The sequence below is a fragment of the Rhodamnia argentea genome, chromosome 6, assembly GCF_020921035.1.
Source record: "Rhodamnia argentea isolate NSW1041297 chromosome 6, ASM2092103v1, whole genome shotgun sequence".
Lineage (NCBI taxonomy): Eukaryota > Viridiplantae > Streptophyta > Magnoliopsida > Myrtales > Myrtaceae > Rhodamnia > Rhodamnia argentea.
In genome coordinates this window covers 18,892,501-18,913,341 of record NC_063155.1, presented here as the reverse complement: position 1 = coordinate 18,913,341, position 20,841 = coordinate 18,892,501, and the positions used below count along the sequence as shown (strand labels likewise).

The 20,841-nt window shown below is 42.5% G+C and overlaps 2 protein-coding genes across 2 annotated transcripts in view; both read left to right on the top strand.

Annotated features, from left to right (window-relative positions):
• Positions 1–20,841, top strand: part of LOC115751677 (protein BONZAI 3-like) — a 1,030,407-nt gene that overhangs the window by 477,027 nt on the left and 532,539 nt on the right. The gene's annotated exons all lie outside the window — the stretch shown is intronic.
• LOC125315532 lies at positions 7,485–8,200 on the top strand. Its single transcript, XM_048280717.1, has 2 exons — positions 7,485–8,132; positions 8,171–8,200. The coding sequence occupies exons 1-2, from the start codon at positions 7,485–7,487 to the stop codon at positions 8,198–8,200; spliced, it is 678 nt and encodes a 225-aa protein (XP_048136674.1).

Sequence of the window (20,841 nt, the reverse complement as noted above, 5' to 3'; positions counted from 1 at the left end):
TCCTCACAGTGAAGCCACTCCTGGTATGTGTGTTAATTTATATCTATTTTTCATGTGCCATCGGTGCTTGTTTCACTTTCAACCTCTTTGTCTTGTAATTTGGTTGTATTGATTTTATCTTAAAAAACTCAAAAGTGAAAAGAAGAAGAAGAATGTGACATCTTGTAATCCGGCTCGTTTTGAAGCCTTGAATAAATGAAAAGTCTCATCGATGTATTTCAGTCTAATCTCACTCGGAATTGATCCCTCTCGAGTAGACTAACCAAATGGGAATGGCTAGCTAGGAAAATCAAGTACGTGGACCTAAGAACATGGTCATGGACTGACTCTTTGGCCATGAAAATTGTCGAGGGAATATTTTGGACCAATATAGGCCGATCCTAGAATAATTAAGGAACGAGTTGGGTAATACCCTACGCTTGAATCACGGGTGATTTTGTTCGACCTCGTATGGGTTCCGAACGTCCCTGAATTATTTTCTAACGATCGTGTCCATCGGGACTAGTGATTGACCCTCGCAATTGAATGACAACCAAGGTCGCCATGGCTCGAGTAATTCTTAAACGTGATTTTAATCACGGGTCGATACGCGTAACTCCTAAAAGCCGCCCGTTAGTTTGAGATACGCTGAAAATTCTATTGATCGAGATTGATCGCGAATCGAGCTTCAGAATTTGACGTCGGACCTTCAGGGGTTTCAATAAATAAAATTTTGGACGTTTCTTCATCCTGTGTGAAATTCCTTCGCGGTTCGTCCCAAAGAGGTTCAGGAAAAGTATATTTGGACTGGATATGGGAAAGGACCCATTTGCCCTCGAAAAATACCCCATTTTTCACTTGGAACTAAGGGTATTTTGGCCATTTTCCCTTTTGGCCGAGATTGACTAGTCAATGAGGGGAGATAATTATTTTCTTTCTCTTGATTTTGTGGGCATGATTAATTGTTATTAACCTATATTAATTATTCTCAACTTATGTTATTTATTATTAGGTCTTCTTCCTCCTCATTATTTTCAAGAACACACATACTCTCTCTCTAGCTCACTTTCTCTCTACCTCACTCTCCCTCTCCCTCACTTGGCCGAACACCCTCTCTCTCACCCTCTATTGCCGAAAATTCTTCAAGCCTTCTTTGGTGTCGCTTTGGAGCGCATGGAATCACTAGATCGTCGCCAAGTCGCCGTCCGTGCAAGGATCGCTAGAACCGCCGCTTGGTTCGGGCTTTTCCTCAACCGTTCAACGGGGATTTTTGCGAGTTTTTGAGGTAGGATTGTTTCTAAACCTAAATTAGGTGGTTAAGTTGCTAAAAGACCATGAAATTGTGAATTTTTGATGAAGAAAAGTGTTGGATTTGAGCTTGTGGAGGGGCTGGACGAAAATTGCAGACTTGAGGGGGAGAGAAAGCTTGTTCTTGCATGAATAGTAAAGTCAAGAAGATAATAGGGGTCAAAGTTTAACTATGGTTACTTTATGCCCTAACTAGAGTTACTTTATGCTATTGTTTAATCATGGTTAGGTTAGTATTTGACTCTAGTTAGTTTTTGAACCATGGTTAGTTAAAATATTAACTAGGGTTACTTTTATGTGACATAAAGTCGTTATGCCACGGTGCTAATTAAATGTAACATTATTACAGTATAGTACTATGGTTGTGAATTAATTATATGTTAGAAAATTATTATTGTTCGGCCGTGATATATTTCCACGTTAGTATAATTATAATGGCACGTGATTTATAAATTGCTACGTTAGCGTAATATGGTCGCATGGCGTGGATTGGATACTTTGGTAGCATAAATTGATCGGGTAGTCTGGATTAATTCTTGGAGTAGTGTGAATTGATCGGGTGATCCCGAATTATTAATTCTCTAACGTGAGTGAATCACGTGGTGCCGATCTATTCCGAGAAAACGAGAAGGGTCGTATTCAATCAAGTCGTCTGAGGATAAAGTGAGCCGTATTCGTCCGATTGTCCGAGACCGAGGAAATGTGAGGGTCGTATTTAATCAAGTCGTCTGAGGCCAAAGTGAGTCGTATTCGTCTGATTGTCCGAGACCGAGAAAGCAAGAAAGTCGTATTCAATTAAGTCGTCCGAGACCAAAGTGAGTCGTGTTCGACTAATTGTCCGAGACTTGATCCGGTCGTGTTCCTATGTGTCCGAGACCGAGATCCGTGGGTCGTATTCCTATGTGTCCGAGACCCGGTATATATATATAGAGCCGTGTTCCATAAAGGTCCGAGGCTCAATTTCATGAACTTATGATGGAGGTGGAGTAACGTGGATTATTTTGGAGTAACGTGGAATATTCTGGAGGAACGTGGAATATTTCCGGAGTAACGTGGAATATTCGGGAGCAACGTGGAATATTTTTGGAGTACCGTGGAATATTTTCGGAGTGACGTGGAAAATTTTCGGAGTAATGTGGATATTTATATTATGGCCGGATGTGTTAAAAATGGGCCCCGGAGTACGTAGAATATTTTATTGTCAGACTAAGGCGTGGAACGCCGAGACGGAAATAACGTAGAATATTTGAGAAGGTGTGAGAATTTTTGGAGAAAGAATGGAATTTTCTGGAATTAATTGTGGAATTTTTGGGTAAGAAAGAAAGAGTTGTTGGAAATTGTTGCTCACCTAGATTGTGTCTGGAGGCACTAGCGAGCTGATTTAGGGTTAGAGATTTTCCTACCGAGGTTTTATCTCACCCCGTCGTGGGTTCGTTGTTTTTCGGACCCTCCGCCGCAATGATCCGACCCGGAGATCGAGACGTCAAGAGAAGTTGTGGAGCCTTCAGATGCTGAGTAGCCGCTTGAGATAGCGAGGTCGAGGCTTAGGATAGGTGGCCTCTCGACTTTTGTAAAGAACTTTATTTTGGTTGTGTAGCGGGCTTCGACCACGTGTCTTTTTGTTATAGGTGGTCACGGGCTTGTACAAGAGCCCCCGAAGCCCTAGGTATGACAGTTTGAAACAACTATGTATATATGTACATATGTGTGTTTTTAAAATCCCAAATTATCGTAGTGCTATTGGTTTTTATTGATGTTGACACCTGAATTTTTAGTCGGTTTTCTTTAGTTTTATTTTTCAAAATTCATTAAAATTCACAAAAAATAAAAATTGAAAAATCAACATTGGAAGCCTTGGCCAAGCATAAGGAACCAATTTGGAACAAAAAAATAAATTTTCTTATTTTTCACATTTTTTTTTAATATTTTCGGAAAATAGGAAAATACCTTGAAAAATCATAAAAAATACTTTTCGAGGTCACAAAAATACACAAAAATGTTCAATATTTTTCTTTTAATTCCCTTTTAATTTTGACCTCAAGAAAAGTTGAAAATTGAGTTCAATTTTAGGTGTTCCTTCACAACGCCTAGAGTTGAATTTTCACAAAAAATATCAATTGAGTCTTTTTATTTGCAATTTTTGCACATTTGGAGTCTAGACATTCAATTGTGGTCCCTTTAAACTTCAATTTGATCAATTGCACCCACTATTGCGCCAATTGCACGAATTAGGCCAAATCCCCAAATTATTTGCAATTAAGTCCCTCAATTGGCCAATTTTCGAAATTACTTTTAATTGAGGGACTATCTTGATAAAATTGGACTGTCCCCCTATGTTTTCATGCATTCTAAATCGATTGGAATGGGTTTCATAGTCCAATTTGATCAATTACACATCCAATTAAACTTTTCCCCAATTTGGGCAAATTGAAAAATTTAGGGTTTTCATATAAATTGATGGGAAATTTTGGGCAAAAACACATTTCTAGATAATATCTAGGTCCCTGAGTTCAATTTTGAGATTTAATTGTAAAAATTCCCACTCAATTTTGGTTAATTTTGAAAATTCCATGGATTTTACCTGAACCGGTTCGGACCACCGGTCGGGACCGGTCGAACCGGTCCAAACAGTGTCGTCTTCCTCGGACGACTCGCGCGATTTGCAGTTTTGAACGATGAATTTCAATGGCAAAATTAAGGGCCAATTCGATACCAATTGATTCAATAATGGTGGGGGTTTTATTGTGCAGATCAATAGGCGTTGATCGCCACCAACGTCACGGCCGATCATCGCCGGAACATGGCGGAATCGCCGGTCAAAGGCGCCGGCGTCCGAAAGTCAACTTTTTGCTAAATCGTGCGAATTTGCGCTCGTTGGAACTCGACGGCAGGCCAAACGGACGTTGACGGAATCATAACCGATTCCGTCACCGTCCGGCGGCCATAAATCATGTGACCGCACGTGAATCCGAGTCGGCGAGTCTTCATCCGTGCGCGCCCAATTTCAAATGTGAGTATAAAAGCCAAGGAAGATTCCAAACTAAAAGAAAAAGCTCATTGTTGCTCGTCCACCAACAGATTAGAGAGAGAGAGAGTTAGAGAGAGAGACGAGCTCTTACGCAACGCCCTCGCCGGAGCTTCAAACTTGGATTGCAAGTTGCTCGATCGGCGAATCCAGATCAAACCGGAGCGTCGGACCACCGCGGGAAGTTCGCCTGAGCTGAGGAGAAGCGACCGCGCCACCCGGATTGACCTGAAACCTCCTAGATCGGTGAGTCACCTCTCCGATTATCTCTCGGCGCGATCATGGCATACCACTTCCTTATGCGTGATTCTTGAAATTGCCGTGTGCCTTTTGCCTTTGGAACTTCACTAATCACGATCGCATCTTCATTTCGCATTGATTACGCGTGAAAACCCCGAGTCGAGCCTCCAACACTTCGCGACCTGGTCGGACTTCGGCCAAGCGAATCCAGCAACTCGAGGTTCAATCCGAACCCGAGCTAAGTGTTCTGAACTCACTCGGAGTGTGCCCGAAGCTCTAATTTGATAGTTATGCTCGATAATGCTTGGTTGAAGCCCGAGATGCCATGACTGTGTATGGTTTATTTCTTGCGATTTAGCCGTTGAGATGTTTTGATTCTTTAGTATGATAATCTGGAGATCATTAGGAATAGTTTGGTGTTGGTTTGGGGTTGATCGGCCGAGGTTTCACCGTCGGATCTCGCCGGGAAGCCTCGGCCGTACGCCTCATGTCGTCGCCGCGAAGAAGACGACGATGATGTGGCGGTCAACAGGTCAAAGAGGTGATGTGTCACCGTGTGATTGGGCCAAGGTGTCGCCGACTCGGCTCGGCCGTTGGCGTGAGCGAGCCGAGTCGGCTCCGATCGAACGGCTAGGATAATTCGCCTAGTTTGATTTGTGGCCGTTCGATCGTCTTTTTCGTATTTTTAGAATATTAGTTTATTAGATAAAAAATAGAAAATAAGCGAAACGGTGCCGTTTAGGTTATCGAGGGGGCGACGTCGTTCAGTAGCTGGAGCGTAAGTGTCGTCGTTTTGAGTTTTATAGGGATGGACGGCTCGAATTAGATATAGGATTAATCGTAGCCGTCCGCGCGTATAATCGAAGTGTCGTCGTTTCGGGCATTCAACGAGTCGACGGTCTAGATCAAGTCTAGAATAGATCGTAGCCGTCCATTTTTAGGTTCGATCCGACGACGTTTTAGATAGGTGGACTAGATGCGGTGTCGTTTTGTTAAGAAGGAGTCGACGGTTGAGATTAATTCACAGATTGATCTCAGCCGTCCATTCATTTTTGATATATTCGGATATTAGGAAAATGTTAGAAAAATTCAAAAAAATAAATATGTACATATGCGGTGCCGTTTTGGGTGTTGCGAGTGGTCTGGAGCGGTCGGACCGGGTTGACCGGTCATTGACCGGATTGACCCGGTCCGGTTTATTAATAAAAAATAAATAAAAATTTTCCAAAAATTCAAAAAAATTGCAAAAATACTTAGAAAATTCAGAAAAATTCCCAGATTTTCATAAAAAATTTCTAAAAATTCTAGATCGATTCGGGACTCATAAAGTCTGGATCGAAATTTTTGAGACTTCGAGGGTCGATTAATTTCGATCCGGAAAATTCCCAATATTTTTGAAAAATAAATGAAAATTCCAAAAAAATAGAAAAAATTAGAAAAATTCCATAAAATCACAAAAAAATGAGAAACGGCCACATTCAACTGGCCAAATCGAAATTTTATGATTTTCGGGTCCCGAACTTCCAAAAATGACCATTCTACCCTTCCGGGCCTTTCGCCCCAAATTTTTACCAAATCATCCCGACATCCAAATTTGATTTTTGTGTGGGCTGATTGGGCCATTTTTAGACATATCAAACCTTGATTGATTGATTGGTTTGCTTTTAATGATTTTGATTGCGCATTAAATTCTTTGATTGTGATTGATTAGGATAGAAAATTCCCATCTGCATGAAAACTTAGAATTGTTAGAACCTACCTCACCCGATATCGCATCCGCATGAATCTTTAGGTTAGAAAAACAATCAACATCGGTAATCGAAAGGGCGTCAAATATGAAACTTGGCGTAACCAAGTCCCCGGACCCAAAATCTCTGGTTTTCGCGGAACCGAACGGTTTCTCCCGACCGCTTGGTAAGGTTTTCCGATCGTACCTTCCAATAAATCGATCGGTGGCGACTCCAAAATTGCATGTACACCTCGCACATGCCACCCGACCACACAAGGTCAATTTCGATATTTAAAAATTTTACCCGACATCGCGATTCGAGTAATGGGTTTTGGGAGAGACCCGCGATCCCCAAAATAAAAATAAATATATATAAAAGGGGGGGATCGGCTCGTTAACCCTACTCCACCCCGCCCGGGATACGATCCGGACGGAGAGGGTCGCGACAATTGAATGGAGATTTTTGTTGCTTCCGCGAGATTTTATTTTGTTGGCCTGAGGATCCTGGAGAACCGGACGCAAGCGAGGCCGGGTGGGATGTCGACGGTTCGAAGGGTTCGGGTCGTGACATCCCCGTTCGGAGTGGTATCAGAGCAAGGTCAGCTCGATCCAGGTTTGGAAGAGTTATGGAGTGATAAGGAGCGATAACTTTGGGATGGTTAGGCAGAGAGACCTTAGTTGTCTACGCGAGCTAATCGCGTTATGCGGGGCATTTGAAAATGCGCCCGTGATTTGCTTGATTGATTGTTTTCGTGCTGAATTTTGGTGTTGTTTGTTGAATCGTTTACCGTAAACGATTATTAGCTTTGAGCTAATTGCTATGTTAAGCAGTGTGAGACCGCTAGACTCAAGTGGGTGGTTTAGGTCTCTAATTCCTTGGCGGAATTATTTTGGTTCAGGTGTTGCAAAAAGAGTTGATGGAAATGGAAAATCAAGGTAGAGGTTCCAGAGGAGGCTCCCGAGGAAGTTCTAGAGGAGCATCTAGGGGAGGTTCTAGGAGAGCCTCTAGTTCGAGAACTACAGTTAGAGAGGATCCCGGGGTGGATGGAGTCCTTAGGGCTTTGGAAGAGATAGGAAATCTCATGGGTAGGCAAACTCGGGAACGAGCCGCCGCTATTGCCCAAGCCGCCGAGGTCGCATTGTTCGCTGCACTGCCGCCATGGGGGCAATGTTAATCAGGGGAATGATAATGGAAATAGACAGATGCATCGCTTGGTAGAGCAGTTTTTGAAATTGAAACCGGCGAAGTTTACCGGGAAAGGTGACCCGGAAGCCGCACCTCGTTGGATAGAAGATCCGGAGAAGGCACTTGAGGTGTTGGGTTGCACCGAAGAGGAGAAAGTGATGCTGGCAAGATATCGGTTGCGGGACACGGCTAGTGATTGGTGGAAGGCCACTAGGGGAAGAGTTTTCCCGGAGGGTACATTACCGAATTGGACTATCTTCACCGAAGTCTTCAATGGGAAATACTTTTCGGAGACTGCTCGGGAGCAGAAGATGTTAGAATTTCAGCAGCTCCGCCAGAACCATATGACGGTAGATCAGTATGAGGCTGAATTCTCGAGACTGACAAAGTACGCTCCTAGAATGGTAGAGAATCCATTGGATAGAGCGAGGAGGTTTCGGGACGGATTGAGGCCGGAGCTTCGCAGTCGGCCGATCCCGCTGAATTTGAGGGATTATGATGAGCTATATGAGCGGGGTCAGATAGTGGAGCGAGACATGAAAGAGAGAGCTGCCGCATCTGGATCGCGGTTCATGCCCGTCGGGGACAACCGTCGGTTTGGCAAGAGCCCCATGATGGAAAATAGGCGTTTTGTCCCTCCAATCAGAAGAAATAATGGGAAGCCGGTATATCACTCCAATCAGAATTGCCGATTTTGTGGCAGGAGGCACGGGAATGGACCTTGCCCGAGTAGGACGGGGGCGTGCTTCAAATGTGGAAAATTTGATCATCATGTAAGGAGTTGCCCAGAGCTAGCCCTAGAACAGCGATTTCAGCCCTAAAGACCCCGTGCGAGGCCTCGGATTAGAGCCGCTCCACAGAATAACCCGAACAGACCGCCAAGACAAGGGAGAGTGTATGCGGTGGCGCGCAATGAGGCAGAGAATGCGCCCGGCGTGATCACAGTGACGGTCTCCTTATGTGATCATGCTGCATATGCTTTATTTGATTCGGGAGCATCCCATTCGTTTGTATCTGCTCAATTTGTGGAGTTAGTCGGGATTGAGTTAAAACCGCTAGAAGTAATGTTGCATATAATTACGCCCTTAAAGGATAAAGTATTGGTTACCTTAGGGTGTACTGGATGTAAGATAGTCATTGGCGGTAGAGAAGAATTAATAGACCTAGCAGTTTTGACTATGCATGATTATGACATGATAATTGGAATGGATTGGTCGGGAAAGCAAAGAGCTGTTTTTGACTGTGGTAGCATGGTGATCCAATTCAATCCTATTGGTCATCCTAGATTTGAGTTTGTGGGAAGTCGAGGAGGAATCTCGATTCCCCTGATCTCGTCACTGGAAGTGACTAAGTTGTTAAATGAAGGATGCCAAGGATATTTGGCTGCGGTAGTGGATTCGTCGATTGAAGGACCGAGGCTAGAGGATATAGCCGTGGTACGCGATTATCCCGATGTCTTTCCTCAAGAATTACTGGGATTGCCACCTGAAAGAGAAGTAGAATTTGTGATTGAGTTATCACCACGGACAGAACCGATTTCCAAGGCGCCCTATAGAATGTCCCTCTCAGAGTTGAAGGAATTGAAGGTTCAAACGCAAGAATTGCTGGATAAAGGATTTATCCGCCCCAGCGCATCGCCTTGGGGAGCGCCAGTGTTGTTTGTAAGGAAAAATGATGGGTCATTGCGATTATGCATTGACTACCGGCAGATGAATCAAGTGACCATTAAGAACAAGTATCCATTGCCAAGGATATATGACTTGTTCGATCAACTGCAAGGCGCTTCAGTATTTTCTAAGATCGATTTGAGGACGGGCTACCACCAGTTGAGGATCAAGAAAGAGGACATACCGAAGACCGCTTTCCGTACCAAATATGGGCATTATGAGTTCACAATCATGCCTTTTGGATTGACCAATGCCCCGGCTGCCTTTATGGATATGATGCATCGGGTGTTCAGAGAATTCTTGGATCGATCTGTCATCGTGTTTATCGATGATATTCTGGTGTACTCGAGGAGTTTGGAGGAACATGAACATCATCCGAGCATCATTCTGCGGACCTTAAGAGAACACACTCTTTATGCCAAATTTAGCAAGTGTGAATTTTGGCTCGACCAGGTAGCGTTTCTTGGACACATGATCTCGGGTAATGGGATCTCGGTAGACCCGGTGAAAATTGAAACTATGGTGAATTGGCCAAGACCGACGTCCGTCACGGAGGTTCGAAGTTTTCTAGGCTTGGCAGGGTATTATCGCCGATTTGTGGAAAAGTTTTCTTCGATAGCTATACCATTGACGCAGCTAACGAAGAAGGAAACTCGTTTCGAATGGACAGATAAGTGTGAGAGGAGTTTCCAAGAACTGAAGTATAGGTTGACGACGGCACCGGTTTTGACGATACCATCGGGTCCTGGAGGATTTGAAATTTATAGCGATGCTTCGCTAAAAGGACTCGGATGTGTATTAATGCAACATGGCGGGGTGGTCGCGTATGCGTCGCGACAGCTAAGGCCTCATGAGCAGAATTATCCAACGCATGATCCGGAACTTGCGGCAATTGTTTTTGCGTTGAAGATTTGGAGGCATTATTTGTGGGGAGAAAAGTTTCAGATTTATACGCATCATCAGAGTTTAAAGTATTTGTTCTCCCAAAAAGAGCTGAATATGAGGCAGCGCCGTTGGATTGAGTTATTGAAAGACTATGATTGTGATATTTTATATCACCCCGGAAAAGCGAATAAAGTAGCGGATGCTCTGAGTCGGAAGTCGAGCATGGCGCATTTGATGGTGAAAGAATGGACCTTATTGGAAGAGTTGAGAGATTCGGAGTTTAAGTTAGAAGTTTGCAATCTCTCAAGTCTATTGGCAACTCTGAGAATTGAGCCGTAGATTCGGGCGAGGATTAAAACGTTGCGATCAATGGATCCCGACATTCAGAAAATTTTGGAGATGGATGCCACCAAGAGGAAACCCGAGTTTCAAGTGGCTGAGGACGGAATCTTGAAATTCCGTGGACGTCAGTGTGTCCCTAATGATGAGGAGCTTAAGGAAAAGATTTTGTCAGAAGCACATCGGAGTAGTTATAGTGTGCATCCAGGCAGTACCAAAATGTATCAGAATCTGCGCCAACATTACTGGTGGAATGGAATGAAAGTCGACGTGGCCAAGCATGTGGCTAAGTGTTTGACGTGCCAGCAAGTGAAGGCACAACATTGTAAGCCTGGAGGACTACTTCGACCGCTAGAGATTCCCGAATGGAAATGGGAACACGTTACCATGGACTTCGTTATGGGATTACCGAGGAGCCAGAGAGGGCACGATTCGATTTGGGTAATAGTCGACAGATTGACTAAGTCGGCACATTTTCCGGTAGTGCGAAAGGATTTCGCAATGGAAAAGTATGCTGAGTTGTATATGCGCCAAATAGTTCGCCCGCATGGAGTGCCAAGCAACCATTACGTCGGATAGAGACCCCAAGTTTACTGCGACTTTCCGGAAAAGTCTTCAGAATGCCATGGGAACTCAAGTGCGGTTTAGCACCGCCTATCACCCTCGGACAGACGGACAATCAGAAAGAACAATTCAGACTCTTGAAGATATGTTGAGAGCATGTGTGATAGATTTTAAAGGGGGCTGGGAGGAACAGCTGCATTTAGTAGAATTTGCCTACAACAATAGCTTCCAGCAGAGTATTGGAATGGCACCGTTTGAAGCGTTGTACGGCAGAGCTTGCAGAACTCCAATTTGTTGGGATGAAGTTGGTGAGAGAAGCATAACGGGACCAGAACTGGTTCAGCAATCCGTTGAGGCAATGAAAGTGATCAGAGATAGGCTAAAGACTGCTCGTAGTCGTCAGAAGAGTTATGCGGATAGACGTCGTAGACCGTTGGAATTCCAGGTGGGAGATCATGTCTTCCTTAAGGTGTCGCCGATGAGAGGCTTATCTCGGTTTGGGAAGAAAGGGAAATTAAGTCCGAGGTACGTAGACCCATTTGAAATCCTGGAACGGATTGGGATGTTGGCTTATCGACTTGCCTTGCCACCAAATTTGTCCCAAGTCCATAATGTTTTCCACGTGTCTATGTTGAGGAAGTATGAACCGGACCCAACGCACGTCCCGGATCATGAAGTCGTGGAAGTTGATGAAAGAGTATCGTATGTGGAGAGACCGGTGCGAATATAAGACAGAAAGGAACAAGTTCCGAGGAACAAAACAATTCCACCGGTGAAGGTTGTATGGGAACATCATGGAACGGAAGGGGCAACCTGGGAAAATGAAGAAACGATGAGGCAACCGCACCCCCATTTGTTTGAATAGATAAGTTTTGTTGTAAATTTCGAGGACGAAATTTTTGTAAGGGGGGAAGAATTGTGACATCCTGTAATTCGGCTCGTTTTGAAGCCTTGAATAAATGAAAAGTCTCATCGATGTATTTCAGTCTAATCTCACTCGGAATTGATCCCTCTCGAGTAGACTAACCAAATGGGAATGGCTAGCTAGGAAAATCAAGTACGTGGACCTAAGAACTTGGTCATGGACTGACTCTTTGGCCATGAAAATTGTCGAGGGAATATTTTGGACCAATATAGGCCGATCCTAGAATAATTAAGGAACGAGTTGGGTAATACCCTACGCTTGGATCACGGGTGATTCCGTTCGACCTCGTATGGGTTCCGAACGTCCCCGAATTATTTTCTAACGATCGTGTCCATCGGGACTAGTGATTGACCCTCGCAATTGAATGACAACCAAGGTCGCTATGGCTCGAGTAATTCTTAAACGTGATTTTAATCACGGGTCGATACGCGTAACTCCTAAAAGCCGCCCGTTAGTTTGAGATACGCTGAAAATTCTATTGATCGAGATTGATCGCGAATCGAGCTTCAGAATTTGACGTCGGACCTTCAGGGATTTCAATAAATAAAATTTTGGACGTTTCCTCATCCTGTGTGAAATTCCTTCGCGGTTCGCCCCAAAGAGGTTCAGGAAAAGTATATTTGGACTGGATATGGGAAAAGACCCATTTGCCCTCGAAAAATACCCCATTTTTCACTTGGAACTAAGGGTATTTTGGCCATTTTCCCTTTTGGCCGAGATTGACTAGTCAATGAGGGGAGATAATTATTTTCTTTCTCTTGATTTTGTGGGCATGATTAATTGTTATTAACCTATATTAATTATTCTCAACTTATATTATTTATTATTAGGTCTTCTTCCTCCTCATTATTTTCAAGAACACACATACTCTCTCTCTAGCTCGCTTTCTCTCTACCTCACTCTCCCTCTCCCTCACTTGGCCGAACACCCTCTCTCTCACCCTCCATTGCCGAAAATTCTTCAAGCCTTCTTTGGTGTCGCTTTGGAGCGCTTGGAATCGCTAGATCGTCGCCAAGTCGCCGGCCGTGCAAGGATCGCCGGAACCGCCGCTTGGTTCGGGCTTTTCCTCAACCGTTCAACGGGGATTTTTGCGAGTTTTTGAGGTAGAATTGTTTCTAAACCTATATTAGGTGGTTAGGTTGCTAAAAGACCATGAAATTGTGAATTTTTGATGAAGAAAAGTGTTGGATTTGAGCTTGTGGAGGGGCTGGACGAAAATTGCAGACTTGAGGGGGAGAGAAAGCTTGTTCTTGCATGAATAGTAAAGTCAAGAAGATAATAGTGGTCAAAGTTTAACTATGGTTACTTTATGCCCTAACTAGACTTACTTTATGCTATTGTTTAATCATGGTTAGGTTAGTATTTGACTCTAGTTAGTTTTTGAACCATGGTTAGTTAAAATATTAACTAGGGTTACTTTTATGTGACATAAAGTCGTTATGCCACGGTGCTAATTAAATGTGACATTATTATAGTATAGTACTATGGTTGTGAATTAATTATATGTTAGAAAATTATTATTGTTCGGCCGTGATATATTTCCACGTTAGTATAATTATAATGGCACGTGATTTATAAATTGCTACGTTAGCGTAATATGGTCGCATGACGTGGATTGGATACTTTGGTAGCATAAATTGATCGGGTAGTCTGGATTAATTCTTGGAGTAGTGTGAATTGATCGCGTGATCCCGAATTATTAATTCTCTAACGTGAGTGAATCACGTGGTCCCGATCTATTCCGAGAAAATGAGAAGGGTCGTATTCAATCAAGTCGTCTGAGGACAAAGTGAGCCGTATTCGTCCGATTGTCCGAGACCGAGGAAATGTGAGGGTCGTATTCAATCAAGTCGTCCCGAGGCCAAAGTGAGCCGTATTCGTCTGATTGTCCGAGACCGAGAAAGCAAGAAAGTCGTGTTCAATTAAGTCGCCCGAGACCAAAGTGAGTCGTGTTCGACTAATTGTCCGAGACTTGATCCGGTCGTGTTCCTATGTGTCCGAGACCGAGATCCGTGGGTCGTATTCCTATGTGTCCGAGACCCGGTATATATATATAGAGCCGTGTTCCATAAAGGTCCGAGGCTCAATTTCATGAACTTATGATGGAGGTGGAGTAACGTGGATTATTTTGGAGTAACGTGGAATATTCTGGAGGAACGTGGAATATTTCCGGAGCAACGTGGAATATTCGGAACAACGTGGAATATTTTGGGAGTACCGTGGAATATTTTCGGAGTGACGTGGAAAATTTTCGGAGTAATGTGGATATTTATATTATGGCCGGATGTGTTAAAAATGGGCCCCGGAGTACGTAGAATATTTTATTGTCAGACTAAGGCATGGAACGCCGAGACGGGAGTAACGTAGAATATTTGAGAAGGTGTGAGAATTTTTGGAGAAAGAATGGAATTTTCTGGAATTAATTGTGGAATTTTTGGGTAAGAAAGAAAGAGTTGTTGGAAATTGTTGCTCACCTAGATTGTGTCTGGAGGCACTAGCGAGCTGATTTAGGGTTAGAGATTTTCCTACCGAGGTTTTATCTCACCCCGTCGTGGGTTCGTTGTTTTTCAGACCCTCCGCCGCAATGATCCGACCCAGAGATCGAGATGTCAAGAAAAGTTGTGGAGCCTTCAGATGCTGAGTAGCCGCTTGAGATAGCGAGGTCGGGGCTTAGGATAGTTGGCCTCTCGACTTTTGTAGAGTACTCTATTTTGGTTGTGTAGCGGGCTTCGACCACGTGTCTTTTTGTTTTAGGTGGTCACGGGCTTGTACAGTAGCCCCCGAAGCCCTAGGTATGACAGTTTGAAACAACTATGTATATATGTACATATGTGTGTTTTTACCATTGTCGCGACCTTAAAAAAAAATAGACAAGTTAATTTTCGGGCTAATGGATTATCAGGTTAATTAATTAACTAACCTAACTCGGACTCTCCCAAGTCCATACCAAATCGCAACTTAAGGTTCAAATAATTAACATGCAACGTGTTTTGAATTTGGAGTCGCCACTAATCATTTTCGGTAGGTTGATTAGAAACCTAAATAAAATAGCGGGAGAAACTATCTTATTTCCGCGAACCGTAGATTTTGAATTCGGGGATTTGGTTACGCTAGATTACTCTAACGCCCTTTCGGTACCATTTTCATGAAAAATATTTGATTTGGCAATTTTGATGGATTTTACTTGAAATTCAAAGATGCAATTTTTTTGGTTTTTTCTTCTTTTTTATGGGGATGTAAAACATTGAACTTTGTACGATATACACCATGGGTGATTTAGAAAGAAAGAAAACGCAGCCAATCACGAGTATTTATAAAAATAAATTAACATGTAATAATGCTAAATTTTGGGACACGTGACATGTCTAAAATAAACAAACAAATGTTCACACCAAACGATTACATTTTTGTAGATCGAGATGGAAATGATTACCTTCTATTACACAAAATCTTACTCACATACACGTTATAGTTCCCTTCAAGATCTCGTAGCTGGAAGAACGCGGCTGTCGTCGAAAATGGCAAGCAATGGCGTTGTTGGGTGGCGAGAGGCGAAATATGTGTCGGGACTCGTCGAAGATGATGCTCGACTAAAACTCTTTTCTTCACTCTCGAATTTTCTCTTCTAATTTTTCTCAAGAACTCTCTTTTTCCTCTCTAAAAATTCCTCTCAAAAACTCTCTCAAAACTCTCTCAATTCTCTTCCACTCCCCTCAAGAGCTCTCTAAATTCTCTATCACCAAAATTCTTCTTCTCAATTCTCAAGAACTCTCCCTCTTTTATAGCCAAATTTCTCCATCCTCTTTTTACCATCTTCCCTTCTCCATCTTCTCTTCTTCATCTTCTTTTCACCACCTTCCCTTCATCATCTTCCCTTCTTCACTTGCCCTTCATCATCTTCCCTTCTTCATCTTCTCTTCATCACCTTCCCTTCATCATCTTCCCTTCTTCATCTTCCCTTCTCTTGGTATTTGCAATGCAGTCCCCGAAGTTTCAAGTATTTGCAATACAGTCCCCGAAGTTTTAAGTATTTGCAATACAGTCCCCGAAGTTTTAAGTATTTGCAATACAGTCCCTGAAGTTTCAAATCTTCTTGGTGTATTTTTCCATCCCGTGCCTAGTCTAGACGCATGCTAAATTAAGTGTTCCGCTTGCCCGATTATATGCCAATGCAATGTACGCTAAAAATAAATATGTGAGATGATTTTTATTTAGAACTAAAATTAGTTCTAATTTTTATGCAAAAAATAGATTAGTCAAAATTTAGGCGTCAACAGCTGCCCCTCTTTGAGTGGAGGCTCGTAGAGGTTCCGCTCAAAGACAAAATTGAATCCTAAATTTTGACAAAGGCAAATTATGGATGAACTTTTTGGTGGGAGTTTTAATCCCATTTTTTATGTAATGAAGTGATGCATGATATGCAAGATCGTAAATAACATGTGTCATAATTTCCCTTTTTCATGTTAGAGAAATCTGCACATGGATCGCATACAAGAATACCTGTTTTACCAAATTTCTCGTAAGCTAATGGTTCTCTTAATTTCCAAGCTTCTTTTTGCGGATGCAAGGATTTTAAGGTATTTGGCCTATCTGTTATCAGAGACTTCTCCCTAATGCAAGACAGCGCAAGATATGTGTGTCGTTTGAGATCACAAGAGCTACGTCGTTGTGAGTTGAAAGAAGTGGAACCAAGTTCACAAGAGCTACGTCGTTGTGAGTTGATTAAATGTTGAAATCGCCAGTGCATATGTCTTCACGATTCGACAAAGGGGAAACAAAATCATAAGAGCTACGTCGTTATGATTTGGTTTGGATCAAAATCATGGGTGCTTATGTCTTCATGATTTGATAAAGGAGCCGAAAATCATAAGAGCTATGTCATTATGAGCCGACTAAAGGTCAAAATCACCAGTGCATATGTCTTCGTGATCCGAGACCGAAATCATAAGAGCTACGTCGTTATGATTTGATGAGATGTCAAGATCGCCAGTGCATATGTCTTCACGTCCCGAGATTGAAACCATAAGAGCTACGTCGTTATGATTTGATAAGATGTCAAGATCGCCAGTGCATATGTCTTCACGTCCCGAGATTGAAACCATAAGAGCTACGTCGTTATGATTTGATAAGATGTCAAGATCGCCAGTGCATATGTCTTCACGTCCCGAGATTGAAACCATAAGAGCTACGTCGTTATGATTTGATAAGATGTCAAGATCGCCAAGGCATATGTCTACACGACTTGACAGGAGAGGCATATTGCCCGAATTGAACAATATTTGATAGGAGTACCATCGAATGGAATCGATAAGTACAAAAGGGGCATATTGCCCGAATTGAATCATAACAACTATCATGAGAAGAGTTGTTAATTTGAAAAGGGGTTCAGAAAACTTACCCGGGTTCTCCAAACGATTAATCAAGGAACGAAACAGATTGCTCGTATCGTACCTGGTAGGCATTTGCCAGCAAAACTTGCTCATTCAATAATCCTTGGATGAATTTCGAGACCTTGGGAGGGAACTCAAACATCGGGAATGTATTACCTATCATAGAATGTCGGAGGTAACACACACAAACATATTCAACAATGAGTATAATGCAATCACTCATACTATGGTTCATGCATAACCATTCCGTCAAGTTTGCATTACCAATTTTGTCCAGGGAGGTTCTCACATTACGAATACCTCGAATGTGAGCTGAATGGGGGGACTTCAGTCCGAAAGGGCTTTCTCTCACTCTCGAGAAAAGCTATTTATCCTGTCTGCAGGATTCAAGAGAAATCACTCAATCTTTCCATCATCGCATTCGATAAGGATCCAAGTAATCTCGCGATTGATACGACCGAGCCGATCCGGAGGTCTTGATTAGGACCGTAATGAGGGCTAGGTCAAAGGTTTACAAAGGGGACTCTAGTTGAGTCAAGGCTGCTGAAATGAATTTCTTCGTTATCCGCTCCGGGTTTACAAGTCAAGAACCCCGCAAAAATGAGAGAGAAATAATCTTGCTCGAACTTCTTCGAGTGATGCTTAAAATCATTTAACTCTACGTTAACTCAAGTGCCCTAATCAGAAGAGACTTTGGAGGGTTATAACGTAGGCTAGGATTGGGGACCGAGGAACGAAAAGGCTCGTTTTAGCTCAGAAATTAAATGAGAAGGGGCTTGACGTTGGTGATCATCGCCGACTAGTCACCGATCTTGGTCTTCCGGAAATGTCTTCGTAAAGAATACCATCATTGAATGAGGGATGGTAGTTTTCTACTGAAAATTGCACTTTGCAAACCGATTTCTTGGGGAGTCTTCTTCACAACAAGTGTCTGTCAAGGATTTGCAAGAGACACAATGCAAACATGTACATGGAATTTACAACTTAACATGCAAAAATGTACATTCAAAATTAAGAAGTACTTTACAAATGAATGTGCATTGGTCTTACTTTTGGTAGGCACTTTGCTTTTCCTATGCTTGAAATTTTCATATGAGATCGGCATTTGCTTTTCTTACTCCCGACTCTCATTTTCCTTTTTTTCTTCTTTTTTTCGAGAAGAGATTTCTTTTCCTTTTTCTTTGAGAGCTCTTCGACATCTCTTTATTTTGCTTTTTTTTTTTTTTTTTTGTTTTTTTTTTTTAGAGCGGGCCATTCTCCTTTAAGCTGAGTTTGCCTCTCTTTTTTTTTTTGTTTTTTTTTTTTTACAATCCCATGATTTTGAACCAGGAATTACAACAAACATAAACATTTACAAAGAAAAATTATGTAAACATAAAAAATCTAGCCTACAAGAAATGAGTCCATTCGGAAATTCTCTGTTGACCCGACCATCTCCAATTCTAATCCTTGGGGAAATGCTATCTTCGCCTTTGGAATGAGCAAATGATCACCAACAGGGGTTTAAGAAATGAATTTGCAGGCTCAAGTGGGCTATGCAAAGAATGAAGTGTATAGGATAGAGAAATGAATGCTCTTCATCATCCTAAGGCACTTGAATTAAAATTCGAGTATAAATGCAAAGACACACTCGAAGATTAATGTTAGTTCGAGCAAGAAAATTTCTAACCATTTACCTCGTGATGCTGATGGAATTGCCTTTGTTTTGCCCCAATGTGGGGTGGTTCTTGACAGGGTTGTAAAAGTGAAATCTCCGCTCAAATGGGTTAATCAACGGATAACCCGTAGTGTTTAGGATAGAGAAATGAACGCCTCCGTCACTTCGGTTATCGTACCTTTCGCGAGAAAACTCTTTACCTCGGGGAATGCGGAATTTTGCCACCGTTCTTCTCGCCTGAAAAGATTCGACATGTTTGGGAAAAGATTGCCTTTCAGCATCCTATCCCGCCCCATTCCATATATTCGATGTATCCTATGTAGTTCATGTTCCTTACTCGTAGTTGGTAAATTAAACATGAGGAACAGTCATGCGCAAACTATGCAATGTATGAGTGTTTTTGAGCATATAAAATGCAGCAACTTTTTATCTTGGTGGACAACATTCGCAATCACATAAGAAACTTCTTAGGGGCGTGGATCGGGAGTTGCCCCTGCTCATGCAAAACTTCATTATCCGGTTTGAGACATGAGATTGTCAAAGGCTCCAGGAATTTCTTATTTCATTAATTTTTCAGGGAGAAATGATACTTTCCTATTTGAAAAGGCAGTGACCCCTGTAAAAATCAAAAGGAAAAGCGTCAATGTACGTTCTCATGTTCTAAACGAGTTGAAACGATACTGCTTTACCCTTGTATGTATTCCTTGCGAACTTTGAATTGAAAAGATCAATTCATCTGGATCGGATTGTATGTCCGGGATGTTATCTCTCCGGGTTCTGTAACCATCCGGGCCAAAAGTTTGGCCGTATCACCATTCAATCCCGGGGTCACGGGGCTGGCTTGAGGGATTGGGACCACGGACGGCGTGCTCGAGCTCACGCCTATGATAATCACATCATCTAGTGGCATTGTCGGATAGGGAGTAGCTTCCGGGGCTTTACCGAAATTGTCCGTAGGAGGAACTAGAGCAGGAAGCGGCGGGCTGGCGGCGGATGATTGAAGTTTGGCGGTGAAGGCAGCCATCATTTCTTCCATCTTTCGGGACATCATCCCTTCAAAGTGCTCAGTCAAGGAGCCAAGTTTCTCGTCTAGGGCAGCACTAACGGCGGCGTTAATGTCGGCCATCCTCTTTGCGACCGATCGAGTAATATATGGAGGATCCGTGATAAATTACCTGTACGCAGTAACAAACCCAAAATGAGTACAGAGAGCAAGAATAGCGAGCCGGCCCATGACATCCCTCTAGACTCAAACGAACAAAGTGATTATGACCAAAGGATTGAAACATGTAATTTTCAGTTTGTCCGCTTTTACGAAAAAATCCGTATCAATTTGCACGTTGATCAAAACATGTCCAAATTTTACGAGCTTATAGTTGAGAAGGTGATGAACAACTTTTATGTTGGCCAATCAGACTAGAAATGTACGGATCAAAGCAGTTTAATGTGTCTTTCCAAAAAATCACGTTCAGAAAACTGTTATAACCGCATGTTGTTGAAAAAACGAAGGGCCATCTTAAATTATGAATTTAATTCTGAAATTTTGCAAGATATTAGTTGAAACATAGGTCTACAACTTTCGTGTTTGGCACTTACTCAAAACTCGATCGTAGAATTTAGTAAAAATCGCACAACAGGAATAAGCCAAATCAGAATTGAGGACAACTGATGAAATTGTAAAAGCTACGGAAGCAAAGTGCGAAATTGGAAATAAGACAATGAAACTTCTAAACAATCAACCTAAACCATGGACCGGCCGAAAATAAAAATGAGATAACAGGGTACAAGAGACAAGAAATTACCTCTCATACGAAGAAAATGCCAATCACAAAGACATGCGCATGAATTATGAGTTTAAATCTTATTCTATCTATCCAAAAGGCTTTTGCAAAGTGAAATGATGAACGAAACGACATGTCGCAGTCTCGCGCACAGTCATCATGACTA